A 20,053-nucleotide genomic window follows, 5' to 3' on the forward strand; every position below is an offset into this window, starting at 1 on the left:
CAAGCATTTTCATCAATAGAAAAATGAGTGATTTTATGTATATCACTGAGGTGAATAAACTAAAGAGGGATACATGTGTTCTGTTTACTCAACACATTCTCTGTTAGGAGGGAGGGATAAGTGTATAGACCTTAGGCAACTTTGTAACAAAACGGTATATGTTGTTTCATTGCAAAGTGGAGTGAATGTGTTCCTTTGTAAGAGATGAGACATACAATGGTACAATGTAACCTGCAACTTCATACACAATCATAATGTCTATTGTTGAAACAAAAGCACCAACATAAGACTACAGTAAAATATGTCTTACTTTACTATGCTGGTTAAAGTACCTTTTATTGATTTAAAAGAAACAATCCACTCTGTCCCAAAAGATGATTTTGAAACTTACTCACACACACTAGTTTTAATCTGACTGTCAGGGACTGGGTCCTGAACCAACACACTGACACCATGAGAAGGGGTGCTTGTAGTTTGTGTATCTGGACCAGCTGAACTCAGATCCACACATCCTCAGACCCACACACCCTCTCCTTCTGCACGGCCAGAGGCTGTACGAGCTTTATGATACCCAGCCCCAATGTGATGCCTGTGAATGAGCAGTGTTCCACTTCAGAGGGAATAATTGTTGAAGTTAGATCACTGAGTAAAGGTCATTGACTGTCCACTGAACAGTGTGTGAAATATCCAGTCATAAATATTCCACTCACAAAACTGAATATACTAATCACATGCAGATTTGGTTTAGGGTAAAATATTTGTCCACAAAAATGAAACTGCAATGCAATGACTGCAATGTGTCATATCTTTGCAATAACCTGTGCCAAAGTGTACAGATTGTACAGTGTACAAGTGTACAGATGATAATTAATATCCAAACATATACTGTAGGCAATGTACTGTAAACATTTGCAGGCATTTTATTGGACATGCGTCCCATTTCAAATGAAGATGGTGCAGGAATGAAGTTCTCTGAATGAAGTGCCTAAACATTATATAAAATACTCCAAAATCACATTGAATATATTGTCATATAAAACAATACATTTGATTGGTTGACTTCAAAAGTCAGCAAGTGACATCATTAGCCACCCCAATTGGGTAATTTCCCCCCAAAATAAAACATTATCCCTCAAAATATGTTTGGTTTAAAAGCAAGAAATTAACTGACAATGAATAAAGGATTTACATTTACTACACATTAAAATGTCCCAAACTCACCTAACTAAAGCAGATTAAAATTAAACTAGAATCAGACAAACCCAACACAATATTATAGTCAGATTCAACACAGTGCAAATAACATTTCGGAGGGCTAGAGAGGTTGCTTCTCATGCACAGCCTGGTTCTAGTGGTATGCCCAAAGATTTTAAGGCCTTAACACTGCCTACAGTATATCTAAAGGACATACCAGCTATTCGATGCACTACTTCCCCTCAAAGCATCACTCATAATCAGACTGTCACAGTGCAAAGTCAAATGTGCAGCTGACGGTGCATACAATCACAACTCACAAGGCACAAGCTGACGGAGCTGAACATGAAGAGAAAGAACGCTGTCTAAGATAGGCCCACCTGTAAGTGACACTCAAGTCTCAATCTCTTCCATCAGTGGTAGGAGCAACATCGCAATCTAACTGAAGGATATGCATGTCCTCCGTGTTGAAAAGTGATAAGATCAGTTTTGCTTTTCAAACCTGTCTAGTATTGGGTGTGACTGGAACAGTGCGATCTGAATGTCAGTCGACTGGTTAGACAAGTCCAGCCAGGAAGAAAAGTGTCCCCAGACAGTGAAGAGTGATCTAACAGGTTCTGTTACTATGGAGATTTGGTAAAATAGGCCAAACAGGGAAGGAGCTCCTGTCATTAAATATCCCTGGTACAGCTATAGTTCCTGCCTCAAAAACGTTCAATATAAAAATGTGTCTTACGACAGTGGTTTAAATACTAAAGGAAATAAAATCATCCCAATTAATTTATGGGGTTTTAAGTAAAAAATAAAAAGTGTGGGACACACGTAACATTAAACAAGCCTTATCACCGTTGACTCTTCAAAAATGTTGTACATAAACTCAAAAGAGATGGGATTGCAGACAGTGAATATCCATTCTACAAGAGTCCTGCAGTCACAGTAGAAATTCTAATTGACAGAACGCCACACCCCACTTCTCACTGTTTCTGCACTGGGGAAAAGAAATTAAATCATGTGCACACCTACAGTACTTCAAAGCATTAACACTTAAAAGCATGCACACATTCCCCCAGTCATAAATTTTCTATCCAGACAGGCATGACCAAAGGCTATTCTACCTTGTTGTCTAGTGGAACAGCGGGAGGTCCTTTCTCCACAGCAGCAGGAGGATCCACATCCTGTTTACTGTCTGTCCTGGACAAACCGTCCCCCTCTCCCAACTCCTTCTCTGGGGGGGGTGGCTCTTTGGAGTCTCCACCGTCTGCCCCTTCCCAGAACCCTCCTGAGCCCTCAGTCTTCTTGTAGCCCAGGGGGGCTGGAGGCTGGTAGCGGTACCTGTAGCCAAAGGCACGCAGGTGGTAGATATAGTACTCCAACAAGTACATGAGAGATGCGTCCACATAGTGGAAAGACACAGACAGGTCCGAGCAGCAATTCGGCCCCTGGGGAAAATACAAATGAACAGTGTTAAAGCAAGTAGAGCAAGTTAAGTGAGTGTGCAATGTTTCCCACATGTCTGAAATATACGTGTGGTGCTAGCAGCAATGGGGCAGGGAACATTAAGCAGGGGGATCCTCCCCCCTGAAATGGTGTGTGTCAAACACTTAATTTCTTGCATTCTGGTGAATTGTACGCATCAATTACGAAACAAGTTGTAAAATGATTTGGGGGGTAATATCTCCAGCTAGCTATGAAAGTAACTACAGTAGTTTACTATATTGTTGTGTTAACGGTTAGTAAAAAAAAAAAAAAAAACATGTTCACAGAAAACAAACTTTCATCTGAAGCTATAAACTAGGACTCTCATGACTGCATGGCTGATATTTGCAACAGTAAAATAAAGTAAATAAGCGTAACATTTATTTGAAAACACTATCTGGCATGACCTATTTTGGCATTTAGTTTTGACAACTGATAAGTTGATATGTTGCGGCAAACAAGCAGAACAGTATCATTCATGGCTAAAGGCACCACAGGCCAGGATTCCCAATTCATTTGGTTTATTCTGACAGTAAAGAAAAAATCAATCACTAATACTGTTCTGGAACATGTACTGTATCTTGAGCAATGATGATACTAGAAATTATAGAAACAGTCATGTTATGCTGCCACACATAGCTTGGTAGTTGTCTAACTTAGCCAGCTAGGTGTAGCAACATACTCCATGTGCTATGGAATGCTGTTGTTGTGCTTGAAGTTGGCGATAACTGCTGAGAAAGTGGAGACGTATAGGTAGTGATGTAATAAAGTGTCTCTCAAGCCCATGGAAAAGCAAACAGCTTCTTTAAGGTTCAGAAGTTGCACCAACTGCAAACTGGCACTAGCAACAGTTTATTGCTAAATTGGATCGCAAAATATACTACGCCGTTAATATACCTGGGCGGGCAGCCCGCCCACATAAAGGCTATGTGTAGGAAACACTGGTGTGTACGTGGTGTCCTTACCTGCTCTTCTAACCTATTCATAGACGCTGCATTACATGGAACAAGTCTAACTAGTAACAACAAATAATTCAGTACCCTCTCTCCCAGATTGCCAGTACTTGCCTCTGAGATGGGGTAGTAGCAGTAGCTCCAGTACCAGAAGCTCTTAGGGAACTTAGTTGTGAGGTGCTGCTCAGGAACGAAGGGGTGGAAGGTCTCCCTGTGGAGGGTGTCTCTGGAGTCCCCCGCCAGCACCCCCACCTTCTCCATACACTGCCCCATTGCCAGGTCCTCCACAGGGGTCGTGTGGGTGCACACCTTGTCCTTGAAGCCCTCCACAAACCTCCTGAGGGCCTCTTTGCTCAGCACATAGCCTGCGCCTCCGCTCATGTAGCCCTGCTTGGTGTAGGGCTTGAACCTGCGGCCGAAGTAGACAGGCTCCTCTGGTGTGTGATTGGCCAGCACCCAGCGCAGGTTGTCCACGATCACGTAAGTGTCGTCGTCAGCCTTGAGGAACCAGTCGGCCTCATGGGCGTGGTGTTCATACGCGTAGTGGAAGGCGCGGATGGTCTTCCAGTAGAGCTGGTCACGCCCCTCCTTGGTGCCCAGGCCCACGGTGGGGAAGTCTGGGTCATCCACTGAGCTCATGAAAACCACCACATTGCAGTGGCGGCTCCAGGTGGCCTTGACGTGGCGAGCCTTCTTCTCCAGGTTGTTGGGTCCTGTCATCACCCAGCACAGGATACGGACCTTCTTGTACAGTTCATCTGCCATGTGGCTGTCCTCACCTGGAGAAGGGCAGGAGGAGGTGACAACTGACCTCATACAGCCTGTAGCAAAATTACACTTTTTGCCTAGGCAAGCAGTTATCCTTTGCGAATAATAAATAGATGTTTTAGTGTGACTGCTGAAACAAGACCACTCAAGTCATCTTGGATACTTTCTTGGATACCCCTATTCTTGTACTATCCAAACAACAAGTGTACAGTAAACATGTTACACCCGACTAATGATGACTCAGTAGAACTAAGTGAAAGGAAGGAGAAAAAACGGTGCATTTGGAATGTAGAAGGGCTGCTGAGTAGAATGGACTATACTCTAACTGAGACACCAAGTATAATTTTTTGGGTACAAACAAAGCAATGTATATTAGAAATGGAAAAATTAACTATGGCGGACAAGGAAGCTCTTAAAGCTGTAAACTGTGGATTTGTGAAGTAGAAAGGCTCCCGAGTAGAATGGACTATACCAGTACTCAGACACAAAGTATAGTAATGTCTTGGCAATGGGAAAAATAAAGTACAGGTGGGCTCTGGTACATGATAGGACAGATGAAACGATTTCATCGGGTGGGGAACAATTATTTTCTCTGCCTCTGGATAGAGTGGATGGGTGGAGAGTCTAGCTGGCCTTTTCTTAGGATAGCGAAATGATGAAGTTGAGTTAAAGGTACCCAACGAAATGTGAATCAAAACAATCGTTCTTTGTTTATTTTCGAAATTCCTCAATTATATGGTTCCTTGTAGTCTAATAAACATGTTGAATCACTTGAATGTCTTTCCTACCTTGTAATTTCTTTGCAAAATGATATTTAGCTAATGTTTTGAAAACAACAAAGATGTGTGAAACATCACTATTATGTGCTCCGCGTATTGACGCAATGACGTAGTACGCGATTTTCGGGGACCACCTTCTCAAATTTGCTCTAGAGCGCATTCTAGTGGTCAAAAACTACATTGGGTACCTTTAAGTGTTTACCTCAGGTTTAGCTACTAGCAGCGTAATAAGCGCGTAGTAGCCTTATCCTGATGACCGCGTAGCTAGGTGGTAGCGTTAATTATGGGCCGTGCCCCCTCCGTACCACCACCTACTTGGCTTACCCATTTTTTTTTACCCACACACTGCCACTGGTTAGGGGATTTTATAACAAGATACACAATCCTCCGTGCCATGGTCCATTGGAAAACTTTTGGAGATTTATAGGTAAAATGTGCGACTAGTGTTAGCTAACAATTTATAAGAAAATGTATTCAATTCTAAGTTTAATTATTTCCTCCTGAATGTTGAGGAGGATCATCATCTCCTTCCTCATTAAAGGAGCCTCCTCTGGTCAAGTCTTGCATATCCAGACCTTCTCCACACTGTTTTAGCACCGTCAGACGTCAATGCATCTGCAGTGTAAACATTACACAAGGTGACGCCATATATCCCTCTGCTTTGTCAAAGAATTTACTACTTTGATCACGCGCTCACATTATTTCTCACACAAACCATGTCTGGCGCATTAGGTTATATGGATCTAGGGCAGACAGTGAAATTTGGGCACAACAATAAAAACAACAAGTACCCTTTGTTCGTACTGCTCAAAAGTATTGTATCGTTCATGAACATTGTCACTACAGCAAGGGAGTTTGAGAAAACTTGTAAGAGGTAGTTGAGAAATCTAACTGAGCAGCATTGAGAAAGCTGAAATGTGGTGAATATAATCTACTACTAAAAAACGAAACAGGGAATGACTTTGAAAAGCAGGTGCTTGTTTCACATTTATATAACCATACTGGACTTTCTCTACCTTTGTGGTGAGGGTGGTTCATGTTGAACAGGACAGACCTCTCCTTCTTCCAGTTCTTTCTCTCCTCCTCCAGTTCATGTAGCTCCCCTGCGATCTTCTCCAGGCCTTCAGGTTGATGTGCTTGGAAACTTCTCTCAAACCACACCTGGCGCAGAAATACATAGAGCATGCAGGTCCCTACCAGGAAGCCCGCGTAGAAGGAGCACCTCGAGCCCACGGCCTTCATACTGAACTCGAGAAATTTTGACTATCACTCCAACTCACTAAGCAAATGGAGAGAGAAAAGAAGGTAGTTAGTAAGGTACTGAAGCATACCTGGAGCTAGACAGTTAACTATCTAAATAACATATGTATATTATAAATAACAATATATTATAACATGCTGGGCATAACGTTAGCCAAGGGGGAAGAGGAGTCAGATGATTTTATTTATTTATTTATTGTGTCAACAAAGCAGACTAGGTAGATAGCTAACGTGAGGCTAACAGATTTCCTCCTACTAGCACTGTATAATGTACCTGTGCGTACATTTTCATGACTACTGACAGTAATTATCGTTTTAAAAAGTTGTTTTTCTCTTAAACGAGCTACTCAAGAGGACGTGGTAGGTGAAACCAAAAACGGCTGCAACTGACCACTACCACCGGGGTCACCAACCGAGTAGCCAAGCAGCTAGCCAACACTTGAGCCACATGATTTATTTTTTTTTAAAGCAAAATGTACAAATATTTTCTGGATAAAAGGACAAGGGAGAATAGGCAGTGGTGTAACTTAGGCTGGTAACGTTAGGATGCCCAGCTTTTAGAGGTATTTTTTAGCTTCCGCTTCATGAAAAGTCCCGTTGTTTAAAATAACGACATTTAGTTAACTTACAATTTAATTTTCTTTTGCTAGATAGCGTTATGTACCTTGTCATTTAGAATAAACATATATCAAGCATTGGGCGTTTCTAATGTTAATGAAAAATACGTCTATAGAATTGAAAATTTCGTCCGACTAGGGAGTCGTACATAATAAGTTAGTTGTTAGCTCAGGCGTTATAGTGCTAACATGCCAAGACAGACAAGTGAGCCAAACTTCTGAAGCTGTTAATTGCTAGCTAAGTTAGCTAACGTTATTACTAGCTAGGTTTCACACAACTAATGTTAGCTAGCTAGACTAAGTTAGCTAGCTAATGTTAACATTAGTCACTTACCACTAGCTGAACTCCATCGTCGTGGTCATCGGAAAAGTGACTCGCTGCTAGGGCAGGAAAGTGAGGGTGGGCTCTGTCATGTTAGTCCAGCTTCTGAGCATGCTAAGCTAGCTAAATTAAAATTCACGATATTCCAATTGCTGACACGAAGACAAACTCGCAGTAGTGGCAGCGAGCTAGCTAACGTTAGCTAACGTTAATTTTGAACTTGGATTGTCTTTATCTATTTAATTTTAAATGTTAGTAAGCTGCTGGTGGTGTAGACACCGGAAGCAGCTAGGTTAGCCCAACAAACTAAGGAAGAGAGAATCCTCAATCATCCACGACTTCCAAAGCCTTTCGTTGTACTAGCTATGTATGGAATCTAGCTAGGTACTACGTTAGAGATACATGCTCGCTAGCTACCTAGCTTGGCTAGCCATTAGCCAAGTGCCAGATACCACAACCTCATGGGGCCGAAGCGTCAGAGGGTGTAGCCGCCGTCTGATTGGGTTTTTCGCAGCATGGGAGGGATCTATTCCGGTATTACCGGTGTGGGCAGCGATATCACAACAACTTCCCGTGTTCACACCGGGCGCGAATTTTTCCGGCCGCGCGGCGAGTTTAGAAAGTCAATACAATTCGCGCGAACTGGACGGCGGACGGCACGGGCGTCAGGCGGCGCGGCGGCCAGGATTCCGCCGGGTTTGCCTGATTCGTACCGCCCGTGCCGTCCCCCGCCCAGTTCGCGCGAATTGTATTGACTTTCTATGTAAACTCAATATGCCAATTAACATGTAAACGGAATATCCCAGTGTACAGCGCATATAAACACCTTATTCGGAATATTACATTAACCAGAATATTGACATTAATCGGAATATGGTGTGCATGTAAAAGTAGTAAGTTGTATAGTTTTGTCTAACAAGCTTTATTAGGCTACTCGACTAATAGATCTATGCTATAGAATCTTGGTCGGACAAGAGCCTATTTTGACTAAGCAATCACATTCAATTCAACAATCACATCTGGGCTTTTAAATTATGTTGCTATAATTTAAATGTAGGCCTACCATAGCCGAACGTCCTTCATCGTTATAAAAACGAGATCGCCTTCGCCTGTTTACACCATAGTTTACACGACGGCGGAATCCAGCATAATGAGAACGAAAACACCCCTCGCGTTCTCGAAATTTCACGGGGTTTCACAACGCTAACGCCGTGTTCGTGTAACTGCGAGGTGCAAACGGGAACCGAAAGTTCCATAAACGGGGATGAAACGTTGCCGTGTAACCCAGGCTTTATAGTTAGTCCCCACCCAGCTCAGATTGGGCAGCCGCTAGTTCGTTGTGTACTAGGACTGGGATGAGGAACTGATTAGTGCTGATAAGATATTGTAAGGACAAGCAATTACAATAATTCCAATGTACTGTACTGGTTATATATGGCAATAATAAACTTTGTATTATTTAGTATGTCTTTTGCAAAAGTAAAACACTGACATATGTAGGCTATATTGCCTGCACAACCAATGAGATTAAGCATTATGTAAACACACAATATAATGCTGTGATGGGAGGATGAAGACTGATACAATTTAAAGTACCTTGCCAATGTGTGGTCTTTATTTAAAATGAGAGAGATATACAATAAGTGTCCTGTCAAGGCAGCTCAAAGTGACGTCCTCTTTCCAGACTATGACCAAGCTTTCTATACACTGTTTCAGTCAAGTCCCTAGCAGTGCCTAGCGTCTTGTTGGGCAGGAAAGGATATTGGGGGAGATAACATGGCACAGCTTAGTCCAACAGTATGAAAAGGGTGGGGGGGGGGGGGGGGGGTGTAACAACATGGGTTTTGTTTGACATCTTCACAATTAAATTCTTAACCCTTAAGAAAGTGTGCTTACATTGACCTGAAATCAATAAGTTCAAGCAATATTATGGACAGACATACAGCTACAATTATTCACAAACTATACACATTAAGCCCTTATAACCTCTGAAGTAGCCAAACTTTAATGACAAAATAAACATCTTTAAGGATTTATTATTTTGGTTGATTCTGGATTGGCATTGCCTTAGCTTTCTTAAACCAAGAATAGCAATCAGGATTGAGGTTGTCAGCAAATGCTAAAAACACACAGCTACAGGTAGCTCCCAATGTTCAATGAACAAAACATTCAAAATTTCCAGACATTATTTTTTAAAGTGCTACAGTATAAAATCCACAATGATCTACATTTTAACACAAACTCATTTACAATAACCAAATTAACTTCTTGAGTTAACAAACTCAAATTCACAAAAGTTTAAATCAAAATAGTTCTTGTGGTTCAGGCTCTAAACCACATGGGATTCTCAATGATTTTCTCGAAACAGGTTTTTCTTAGGTTCAACATCACTAGGGTGCTATAATGCACAGAACTCCTTTATGCAAACAAACACATCCTGTTGAGCTGTGTATAAATCACCCATTGCATCAACCTGAGGCAATTTCCTCATAGTGAGCAGGCAAATGCATGAGACTGCACTGGATTGCAGGTGCTGGCATCACCATTCTGTGTAGTTGTGGTAAACCTTGTATTCAGTGCAAGCCACTGAGATGTTTTCACTGACGTGAATTGTCCAGTACACAGTTCTCTGCCCCTCTTTTAATTGAGCTGATTGTGACAAGACACACTGAAATTAGGACCTTTTTCAGTCAGACATTTGAATGCCATTACATTGAAATTAGGACAATGAAATCAGGACCTTTTTCAGCCAGACAGTTGGATGTTATTATGCTGAAGTACAAATGACACCTGAACATGAAAGAACAACAGGTGTATTTGTGATGACAAGGTTATCAGTGGAGGATGTGGCTACCAAAGCCTAACAGTGTATTCAGAGTTCTGAGAGGAAAGCACCCATTCCAGAACATTCCACAGGTGCTTGGTTTCCCACGGTGACAGGTTATGAGGTCAGCACCTCATAGGTCGACGTCGTCCGAGTCCGGGTTAGTAGTAGACTGGGCCTCCTCCTGGGACTCTCCCCACACAAATTTGTAGTTGTTCTCCAGTTCCTGCTGCCTCTTCTGCTCCTTGTAAACCTCCTCTGTGCCTCCTGTCTGGGGGATCGGTAAAATCATAATATGAATATCTCATTAAACTAACATTGGCTACAAGTCAAACTGCCTGAAGAAATCCTTCTTATTTTTTGTGTCTAGACATTCTACAAACAATAACTAAATGAGATGTAATATATTATTACATTTTGAAAGGTGGTTTCTTTTGGATGGTTGCTACAATTGTTATAATTACCAGTAAGTTGATGAGTAGCTCCCTAAAGGACTTTGTATCTTCTTCTGTCAGCCACTGGTCTCCCGCCTCCTCTGCATTCTTTCGTGTTAAGATCTTTACCTCAATTTTACCTGGGGGGGAGGGGAGAAACTAGCCGAGTTGGATTAAAAATAATTCACACTGAGACGATCACACCATAGAGACACATAGACATGCATCTGTTTACAAACATGATTGCTATCAGTTAGCACAACCCCATTCAAAGGTTAATGGTGATAGAAAAATGAAAGTTGAGAAAGTAACGCAGAGAAACAGGACATGGAAGCACATGAAGGACAACCTGTAAATATGGATCTGAAGTGCATCTCAACTCCCCAAACTTCTTTACACAGGATGAATCCAATTTTTAAGGCAACACTTATGAGGCAACAAGAGAAACTATATCCAATATAACCCAAATAATTATTCTTCACAAAACCCTTGTGTTTTCTGTACCTCCCTACATTCCCATGCACACCAGGGCAGAGGAATATTCAGGCTAAAAAGCGAAAGATGAAATAGTATGTGAGACGTGGTTCCCAGTTGACCATCTATTTGTGGAACGTAACCCTACTAGGATTAAGAGATGAGAGGGGAGAGAGAGCCATATGAGTTGTATGCTAGAGAGAGCAGATGGAAGAGAAGAGACGGGCCGTGTGTTTTTCGGGCACTCCCCTTCCTACCTTCGGCCTTCAGTCCCGCTTTCTCTAGCTGCTCTTTAACCACGTCCTTTATGTGCTGCCACTGGGGGTCTCCTTCTCCCATCTCCTGCACTTTGACCTCCCCATCAGGGCTGCTGCCCGTCTTATACTTAGTTATTCTGATCTTAACATGGTCGTCAGCCGCTTCGTCTGGGGTGACGAGACAAAAGAGGGACAGACATTACCTCAGAGCCTCTTCTGCAGGGCAGCAGGATGTAAGGGAAGCCAGGAATATGGATGTACGGTGCTTTTTGGTGCATACATTAAAAGCATAACCCACTCAGAACACCTTTCCTAAGCATGTCTATGGTGACAGTGTAGCAAAATAAGGTACTGGAAATCAAAAGCTATCCCATGATGTCCGGTCTATTTAAGTAGAATTTCAAACCTATAACTTTAGCATCTGTTTTGGTCTCCCATGAGTACAAAATCAAGACATCTCCCCAGGTGCTGTCCATGAGATGAGACGAATGTAGACGTAACATGGAATGTCGATGTTACACATGAATTAAGTGTCATGCACTCAAAGGAGGGAGATCCAGGGGAGCTCCAGGCTGGCAGACAGATAGAGAGGCCCATTTACCTGGCTGGCGTGGGGCCAGGCTGGGACTTCCCCTGGTGGGGTCATTGGCCCTTTGGCCTCCCTCTGTCTGGGACTCGGCCTCTGGGTCCTGGCCCTCCTTATCCTCCAGGCGGTCCAGCAGCTTGTCCAAGGTAGTCTCCAGCGTTTGAGTGGCCTGGGTTCGGTCAAACTCCCCTTTAAGCCCCTCAGTCTCCAGCTCTTGCTGAGCCTGAAACAAAAAAAAACAGACAAATAAGGTTAAAGCAAGACTCAACAAGTTAATCAACCAGTGCTATCGATTCATCAATCTCAATTGAATTAACAACAAAAAAACTATTACTAAAATGGAAACTAACTTGAAAGGTTAAAGGAGAATGCTCTTTTTCGACAACCTGGACCTTATTTACGGCATATTATAAGACGTTTGACTATAACTTTGGTGTAATTCGGAGGCCTGTAGAAGAAATTTAAAATCCAGCGCGAGCCAAGTATATCCATGTTATGGCGGCGGATAGTTGTGGTTTTCACATGCCTCTGTAATATGATCTTTAGAAACGTCTTTAGAAACGAAATAAAAGCTTCCCCATTTGCTCCAGCACGCATGCGCACAGCGCGCAGACTGGCTATTCTCCATCTGTAGGCTACCCTCGCAGCTCACATTCTCTACGCTACAATGGGCTTGTTGGTGCCTGGAACATTGTGTGCAATATGGCTGAATATTTATCAGATTTTGAGGATATAGAAGATGACTTAGAATATGATGGAAGCCGGTCGTAGCGTAGAGAATGTGAGCCGCAAGTGTAGCCTACAGACGGAGAATAGCCAGTCTGCGTGCTGTGCGCATGCGTGCTGGAGCAAATGGGGAAGCTTTATTTCATTTCTAAAGACGTTTCTAAAGATCATATTACAGAGGCATGTGAAAACCACAACAAGCCCTCGCTCTATGGAAGCACAACTAGCGATTCATAAAAATAGATTGATGAAAACAACCGTTTCGCAGTAGAAAATACTTTTTTATTTTTAAATTGTATTTCTTCTACAGGCCTCCGAATTACACCAGTTATCTCGGTGAGTCAAACGTCTTATAATATGCCGTAAATAAGGTCCAGGTTGTCGAAAAAGAGCCTTCTCCTTTAATATCCATCTAACTCATGGACTTTGTGAATGAGATTAAGCCAATTTTAGTCAATAGACCATTGTAGACCGATTGCCCAAGGAAACCACTTGTACCATACCGAAATTAAATGAACCATAACAAGATTAAAGCTTTTTAATAGACAAAATGAGTCTCTAATCTGATTTACTTTGATCTCCTATGTCTTTACCTCGTCTATGATGTTGTCAAACTCCTTCTGCATTTCTTCCTTGATCTCTTCGATCTTTGCTGTAGGCACAGAGAGGTCAGCGATCTCGTCCTCAAAGTCCTGCAGAAGACGTCCATCTTCATCATCCTCCTCCTCCTCCTCCTCCGTCTGCCTCACCTTCTCATCAGCCGTCCTGCGCGGCTCTGCTTGTTTTTTGGCTTGATTCTGTGCTTTCTGAAAAGAGTATTAGATAATTGTGTTAATATGAAATGCATAAAGGAGTACCTGTAGAACAGATTAACATGGCCTGTGGAGAGCACTGACCTTTCTGTTGCTCTCTTTGAGATGTTGGACAAACTTCATCAGGTCTGCTGGGTCTGTGATGATTTTAAAGTTGAATTTTTCATCACCAAAACCTGTACGGAATTAAAGTTGAAAGTCTAAAAATCCATCAACCTAGGGTGTACACGGTGGTTTTGCAATCGACTGTACGACTAGTCTAAAACAGCGAGTCCCAAACACTCAGCGTCGACCAATTTGAACTCGTTTGCAGAGCAACTCAAGTCACTCTAGTGCAAAACAGTAGTTCAACCTGTCTTTACAGCTGTATTACTTAGATAAGATCTCAATGTGATTTATTTTGTTTAATTGAAGAGTAGGCTAGCCTATAATGTTTCTGTAGGTTAAAATTATTTTCACATTAAAGACTACGGATGTCAGAGGATATGTTTGAAGGCAAATGTACTTAAACATTGGTCCTCAAACAGTGCAACAAAGAATTAAAGCGAAATGAATAATAGGCCTACTGGGCAAAAAAATAGCCAAAATGAACTGTACATTTGTTATTGCTACGCCTGGTGGCTGGGAATAGCTGTTGCTTGCTACTGAATGCTAAAAAAAGTGTTGATAAGGCAAATGGTTTCATTTCAGCTGACAACTACACAACTAATTTAATGATTTCAATAATAACATTCAAGATTGCTTTGAATGTTACAAATTAGTTTAAATAAACTGTGTAGGATGTGAGACAGTATAGGACCAATACGGTATAAAACATTTTACATTTACAGGAAGCTAGATAACATTGATAATATGGCCTATTTGTAATTTAGCATATTATGAAACAAACAGTGGCCAGTGATAAGGAAACAGGCTTACTTAGACCATAGGCTACATTTCTGTTCAGAGAAATCAACATCTACACCAGACCATGTTGGATGTGATTTCTCATTGATCCAGTCAATGATGCCAGATACAACCTACATGAAACTTTTCCATCGTCTTTCAAATCAAAGTACTCCCAAACTTTGCTGGCTTTACGACCAGACATAGCTGTGCGACTCAATAATGCTGTAGTAAGGAACCACTCTCTCTCCTTTTCTCGACTCTACATGTACTGTACTGTAGCTCTCAAAAACACACGCAAGCACGCACGCACGCACATGCACACACCCACCCAGAGCCCTTACAGAGGTCTGGAAGCCAGACTCAATGTGGGAAAAAAAGTTCACAATAGAGTCTTGACTTCCAGCTGCCCTATTATTATTTTTCTCTATGAAGTCTGACTTCCAGGCTACCCTTACAGAGCTAGAAGGTCTGCCTTATCCAAATGTGCCCAATGAGGCATGGAATATGTTTCAAACTGTTTTAGTGCCCTTAAACTCTTGCTCAAAACAAAAACATAGTATATCTGTCTTTGCTTTCACTATATGTTTTGCATTGTATGTTCCACATTGTTTTATTGATTGCCGTTTTCTTGGCCAAGTCACCCTTGCAAAAGAGACTATTTCAATGAGCTTTTCCTGGTGAAATAAAGGCTATAAATATAAAAAATAAAATGAACAGAGGGTGTGACACTGACTACTAGTAAACAACTCACACTACGCAGGTGCATATTGTTAGTGTTGTTAGGTTTAGTCCAGTCAAGACTGATGTGTATTAGGTGACTTTGTGCTAATAATTCTTTTGGTTTACCGTCTAGTATTTTCACACCCGTTCACACACCGTTTAAACGACTATCCGCACTCATCCCTACATCTAACATCAGTGTATCAGGCAGTGAGAAGTGTTCATAGTAATATCACAGTTGTGAGAGTGGCGAGTTTAACAGGCCAGTCTAACACATTACCTTCCTCTATGACTTCGTTGTCTGCCAGCCCCTCATTTTCAGCATCATCACCAGTCTGTGGAAACAGATACACAGTTAGCGCCAACTAGTGGGACATAAAGGCAATGGAATAGGTATTAACAATAAGTTACAATAATGGGATATGCTACCCTAAGAGGTGTCGCTGCATCACTTGTAAGTATTGCTATAGGATCTTGGATCCTCTGACTAACAAACACTTGATCACCTCATAAACACCGCTTTTTCCAGCGACACCATCGAGATGTCGCAAGTGGGCGGTATTAATACTGAGGAGAGAGTTTAACCAATTCAGCTTGGTTACACTACAATGAGTAGTGCACAGTCAAAACACCCATGACTACAAGGTTGGGCAAAGTTTTTTTTGCTGCTCATTGGTATAAAAAGATAGACTGAGATATGACAGCACTAATCCCCATGTACCTGTTGGGCGTCAGCTGCCTTGGCACCCCATGGCCTGGTCACTCCATCCCAGAATTCAGAGTCCTCTGGCTCCTCCAACACAGCATCTTCAGAAGTGGCAGTATCTGACCCAACAGGATTAAAAACACTCATCCCACCAGTTGCTGTTACATATATATTAACATAGTAATGGGTGAAACAAAGTACAGCATAATATAGGTCGTCTATGTAATGTAGTATGGAGAGTTTAATGTCCTGTTGACCGAATATACCATATAATAGTTGAAATATTTGAATGGCTGAATGATGGAACAGCCATTGTAAAAGTAAAACATGGAAATGATATCCATGACCACACAGATCCTCTTGACTGGCAGCATTTGCCCCTCCTACCTTCTGTGTCTGACCCCGTGTGGTCTGGTGGCGTGAGCGATTCCTCGCCAGTGGTCTCCTCCACCCTGCCATCTGTCTCCCTGTCTCCAGCCAGCATCTCATCTAGACTCTTCAGCTCTTCAGAGATCTGTTCCACTTTACGCTTCGTATCAGCTGAGCGACAGGAGAGACGGATGGACAGAGAGAGAGAGAGCATGTCAGAGAGGTGTGTAGCAGTAATGTTCCTATGGGTTTCTAAAATTAGGTGGCTAACGAAAGGATTTAAACAGGGTTAAATATTAATATTATTATTATATGATATTTTGGGGGCTAGGCGTCCTTTCCCCTGCTGACTCACAGACTTGGGCCTTGACGTAGTCCATGTACTGCTGGGCACTGAGGGCCGGCTGGCACACGATGCCCTGAGGCTTGGCAGTGGAGGGCGGGCGCAGGAAGGGGTGCTGGCAGGTACGACTGGTGTGTACTGTCAGCACATAGCGGCAGGACTGAGGCTCGTCCACCCGCACAATGTAGTCTCCAGAGCCTTCCTCACACACAAACTACAGAAGACAACATCGGAACAACAGAGTAGAAATTATGTTATGTTCCAGTACCAGTTCAGCACAGTACACCATGCGTTTCCCTCTCTAGTTCATGATAATCGTTAAGATAATAAATAGAGGAAGAACATTTATCTTAATTGTGACAGTGATGAGTGCACGCTGCAGTGATGAACTCTGAAGTCATCCAAATTCCTCTCACCCTGACTTCTGTCTCCCTGGGGCTGCCATTCAGGTCACACTTGGAGCCGTTCACAAAGTTCTGACTGTGGTAGCGCTTCAGGTGGTGGTGCTTGGAGGCCTGGGAGGAGCAGGGAAGAGAAGAGAGAAAATAATACATTTCCTGAAGGACTGCTATTTCCATCCCAGAAATGAGAACAATACAGCAAGTATGTATTTAGAGCATTTAAACTGACTTTTTATATTTAGCGTTATAAATAAACGGTCATTATTTCATTGCAGCTAGCGAGTCTCTGGAGAGAGAGTCACCTCTGCTGGAAGGGTTAACCAAACAGGGTCATGTTGTTCTGTCCTTAGTTATGTTATCAACATGAACAAGGTGACCGCTGTGTTCCAAAGCCAACATGCAGCCACAACCTGCCAAGAAACTAGGGGTGGGGGAAAAATCGATTCTTAGATGCGTCGTGATCCTCTCGAACGCATCGCTCGATGCAGAAAGCTCAATCGGGGAAAAAAAGGCTTGCATTGTAAGCATAAATTCCTTGCATCTTGATGGTGAAACGTTAAAAAAAATGTTGGTGAATTCGAAGTTACGTAACGGACGTAAAACAAACATGTGCGTCGTGTTTACGTTTGAGTTTTGGTGAAGATGGCTGAGCATTAGAAAGGAATCCGACAGGCACATGTTGCTTTAAAAGCAAATGTAGGTCTACAGTAGGGCTGTGGCGATTACAGCAATATTGCACAACCTCTGTAATGTGAGGTAAACCGCAGACCACCGCATCAACCGTGATAACTAAGAGGTTTTTTTTGTATTTGTTCTTATGTTGGGGCTTTTTCCATTTCTGTATATTGTAGTCTGTGTGTATTTAATGTCAGATAAATTCATAATAATGAAAACGGCCTTGGTGGCGTGATAACAAAACTAGATTCCCCTGCTGCGTTTTGTTGGATTCTGTTATGTGTAAGCGAACAAGCACTTTGGCTTCTATGAAGTAGGGGAAAAAAACCTAGACAAGAGCCACACAGTATGCAAGTTGTGTCAAGCTAAAATTAAATAATTAGGGATAATCCATGGATAATCGATAATCATTTTATAAACGCATCGTTGCCCTCGGATCTGAATCGAATCGTGAGGTGCCAAGAGATTCCCACCCCCACAAGAAATAAACCTCAACAACCTATGATGCAAAACCAGAGGAGAACCTACCTAACATGACATGATATTTTTCAGTGCATTAATGCCAAATTAGTTCAAATATCTTTTCTTTCAGCCAAACTTGCCCTGTGACAAAAAATTAATGTCAACTTCCTGTAAGGGGAGGAGGGAGGGTTTTAATACCAGTTACCTTGGCTGTTTCATTGCTCCAGTCAAACTCTGACTCATAATAGCCCAGGAATAGTACATCCCCTTTGATTTCTGTGTCTGTGCAGAGAAAGACACATAAATGCATTAGAACCTGAGCTAGCACATTTATTTTGTGGTAAAAACAACAAAACACCACTAAAAATCTCACTGCAGAATCTTATACATGCACCCACTATCTTACCCTCAAGGTGGTACTGTCTGATGTGCAGTCCATGGCAAAACTCATACGTCCACCAGTCCTTTGTCTGCAGTCAAAGAAAATTACTTTTCAGTCTAATATTTCAGTTAATTTCACATGAATTGATTGCAGAGTACCAACAAGACAATAATATCAGATCAGATACAAACTTCCTTGTTGTGCACTGAAGCTACATTCTGTAACTTCCTCTTTCAACCATGTGGTTATCAACCGGAAAAAGACCCATTACGTACTTGCTTGTGGAGAAAGCAACTAATCCGATCTCATGGATCATTCACATATATATTGGTGTTGATATATGTGTGTGTTTAGTGTTGATGTGTGTTTGTGTGTGTGTGTGTGTCACCTTCACTAGACAGGGAGCACTGTGCATGGGCTTGAGGAGGTCAGGGATGCTCGGACCAGTGTATCCCTGGGGGTCAGGCTCAGAGGGAGGGTCCTGATGAAACCTCACAGCCTGCGCTGGGAGACGACACTCATACAGCTGCTTGTATTTGCTGGAGACGAGCATAACCTCCTCGGTCTTAACCTGGGATGGATATAGAGATTGGGAACATCAGACATTCTGCCAAGCAAATATGTAATTAAGGAAACAACAATGTTGAAGGAGCAGCTCTTGAAAGAAAATGTTGGTTTAACTTGCCAGAGGAATGCTAGCTACATGATGTGGAGCGGGATGCAGTAGCGTTAGCGGGTTACCAGATAGACTCGCTATAGTCACTAAACAGCTAACGTTAGCTAGCTAACGACGGCTGTCAGCTACACGTCAGAGATCACAATACAGTAGCTAACATTAGTCGTGTAATTTTACTGTTTACAGCTAGCTAACCTAACGCTACATATGCATGTCAATCGAGCTAGCCAGCTGCTAGTCAGACTAGCTGAAGGCTATCTAACATTAGCTAGCTAAAGTTAAGGATATTCCGCAACTAAATCTCAGAAATAAACTGTAACGTTATCTAGTCGCATGTATTGCAATTCCTCCAATACTCTGTATTCTAAGGTCGAGTATCTAACCAAACAGCCCCGGTAGCCTACTACTGAATGAGCATCTCTCTGATGCTGCCAGAATTAGCAAAATATGCACTGGGTTGACGCGTTAGCTAGCTAGCTAGCTACAGTTAGCGTTACTAGCTAACAGTTAAAGTAGCAGGTGTTATGTCATGTTACCTGGCCCATAATGATGGGATCGGGAAGTATTTGGATCCCGTATTTCATCTCGTTTAATTCCTCTAAATTTAGGAAAGCAGACACAGATAGCAGACATGTCAAAAAGAAGACATAAAGTCCTCTCAGCCACCTAACCAACGAAGCAGCCATGATTCTCTCACATTACCCTGGCTACCCGACAGTTCTCCTCCTCCTTGTGGTAAAAAATCTAAATAGAAATGAAACGTCTGACATGGTGATTCTGGATTGGATGAAATGAGCACAAAATGCCACACACGGGCTAAGAGACACGTCAATCAATTTCACAGTGATTTATAATTGGGCGGTTTTCGTTACCTTTCTTTTTAGACACCCCCCTTCCAGATACGAACTAGTCTATGATTGGTTTAAATTATCCTGGCATAAGGCATGGC

The 20,053-nt window shown here is 42.2% G+C and overlaps 2 protein-coding genes across 2 annotated transcripts; both read right to left on the minus strand.

The window, feature by feature from the left end:
* Positions 1 to 870: 870 nt before the first annotated feature.
* c1galt1lb (core 1 synthase, glycoprotein-N-acetylgalactosamine 3-beta-galactosyltransferase 1, like b) lies at positions 871 to 7,710 on the minus strand. The gene is made up of 4 exons (XM_084446252.1): positions 7,382 to 7,710; positions 6,187 to 6,449; positions 3,738 to 4,402; positions 871 to 2,633 (listed from the first exon to the last, which is right to left on the minus strand). The coding sequence occupies exons 2-4, from the start codon at positions 6,410 to 6,412 to the stop codon at positions 2,301 to 2,303; spliced, it is 1,224 nt and encodes a 407-aa protein (XP_084302378.1). The 5' UTR covers positions 6,413 to 6,449; positions 7,382 to 7,710; the 3' UTR covers positions 871 to 2,300.
* A 1,274-nt stretch (positions 7,711 to 8,984) lies between these two features.
* os9 (OS9 endoplasmic reticulum lectin) lies at positions 8,985 to 19,822 on the minus strand. Its single transcript, XM_084445201.1, has 15 exons — positions 19,641 to 19,822; positions 18,817 to 18,999; positions 18,453 to 18,516; positions 18,252 to 18,328; positions 16,925 to 17,023; positions 16,521 to 16,722; positions 16,184 to 16,336; positions 15,812 to 15,915; positions 15,371 to 15,425; positions 13,567 to 13,658; positions 13,264 to 13,476; positions 11,960 to 12,167; positions 11,359 to 11,526; positions 10,658 to 10,767; positions 8,985 to 10,464 (listed from the first exon to the last, which is right to left on the minus strand). Exons 1-15 carry the CDS (start codon positions 19,788 to 19,790, stop codon positions 10,327 to 10,329), a joined length of 2,016 nt encoding a protein of 671 aa, XP_084301327.1. The 5' UTR covers positions 19,791 to 19,822; the 3' UTR covers positions 8,985 to 10,326.
* Between the last annotated feature and the right edge of the window lie 231 nt (positions 19,823 to 20,053).

This window comes from Borostomias antarcticus, assembly GCF_949987555.1.
Source record: "Borostomias antarcticus genome assembly, chromosome: 11".
NCBI lineage: Eukaryota > Metazoa > Chordata > Actinopteri > Stomiiformes > Stomiidae > Borostomias > Borostomias antarcticus.

Excerpts from the sequence above, each read along its gene's own strand:
- c1galt1lb (XM_084446252.1), bottom strand. The coding sequence starts at position 6,412 with ATGAAGGCCGTGGGCTCGAGGTGCTCCTTCTACGCGGGCTTCCTGGTA. Across the intron at positions 4,403-6,186 it reads GAACCACCCTCACCACAAAG|GTGAGGACAGCCACATGGCA; the intron begins GTAGAGAAAGTC and ends GCCCTTCTCCAG. Across the intron at positions 2,634-3,737 it reads GCTACTACCCCATCTCAGAG|GGGCCGAATTGCTGCTCGGA; the intron begins GCAAGTACTGGC and ends TATTTTCCCCAG.
- os9 (XM_084445201.1), bottom strand. The coding sequence starts at position 19,790 with ATGGCTGCTTCGTTGGTTAGGTGGCTGAGAGGACTTTATGTCTTCTTT. Across the intron at positions 16,723-16,924 it reads CCAGGGAGACAGAAGTCAGG|TTTGTGTGTGAGGAAGGCTC; the intron begins GTGAGAGGAATT and ends TGTCTTCTGTAG. Across the intron at positions 10,465-10,657 it reads AGCTACTCATCAACTTACTG|ACAGGAGGCACAGAGGAGGT; the intron begins GTAATTATAACA and ends CCGATCCCCCAG.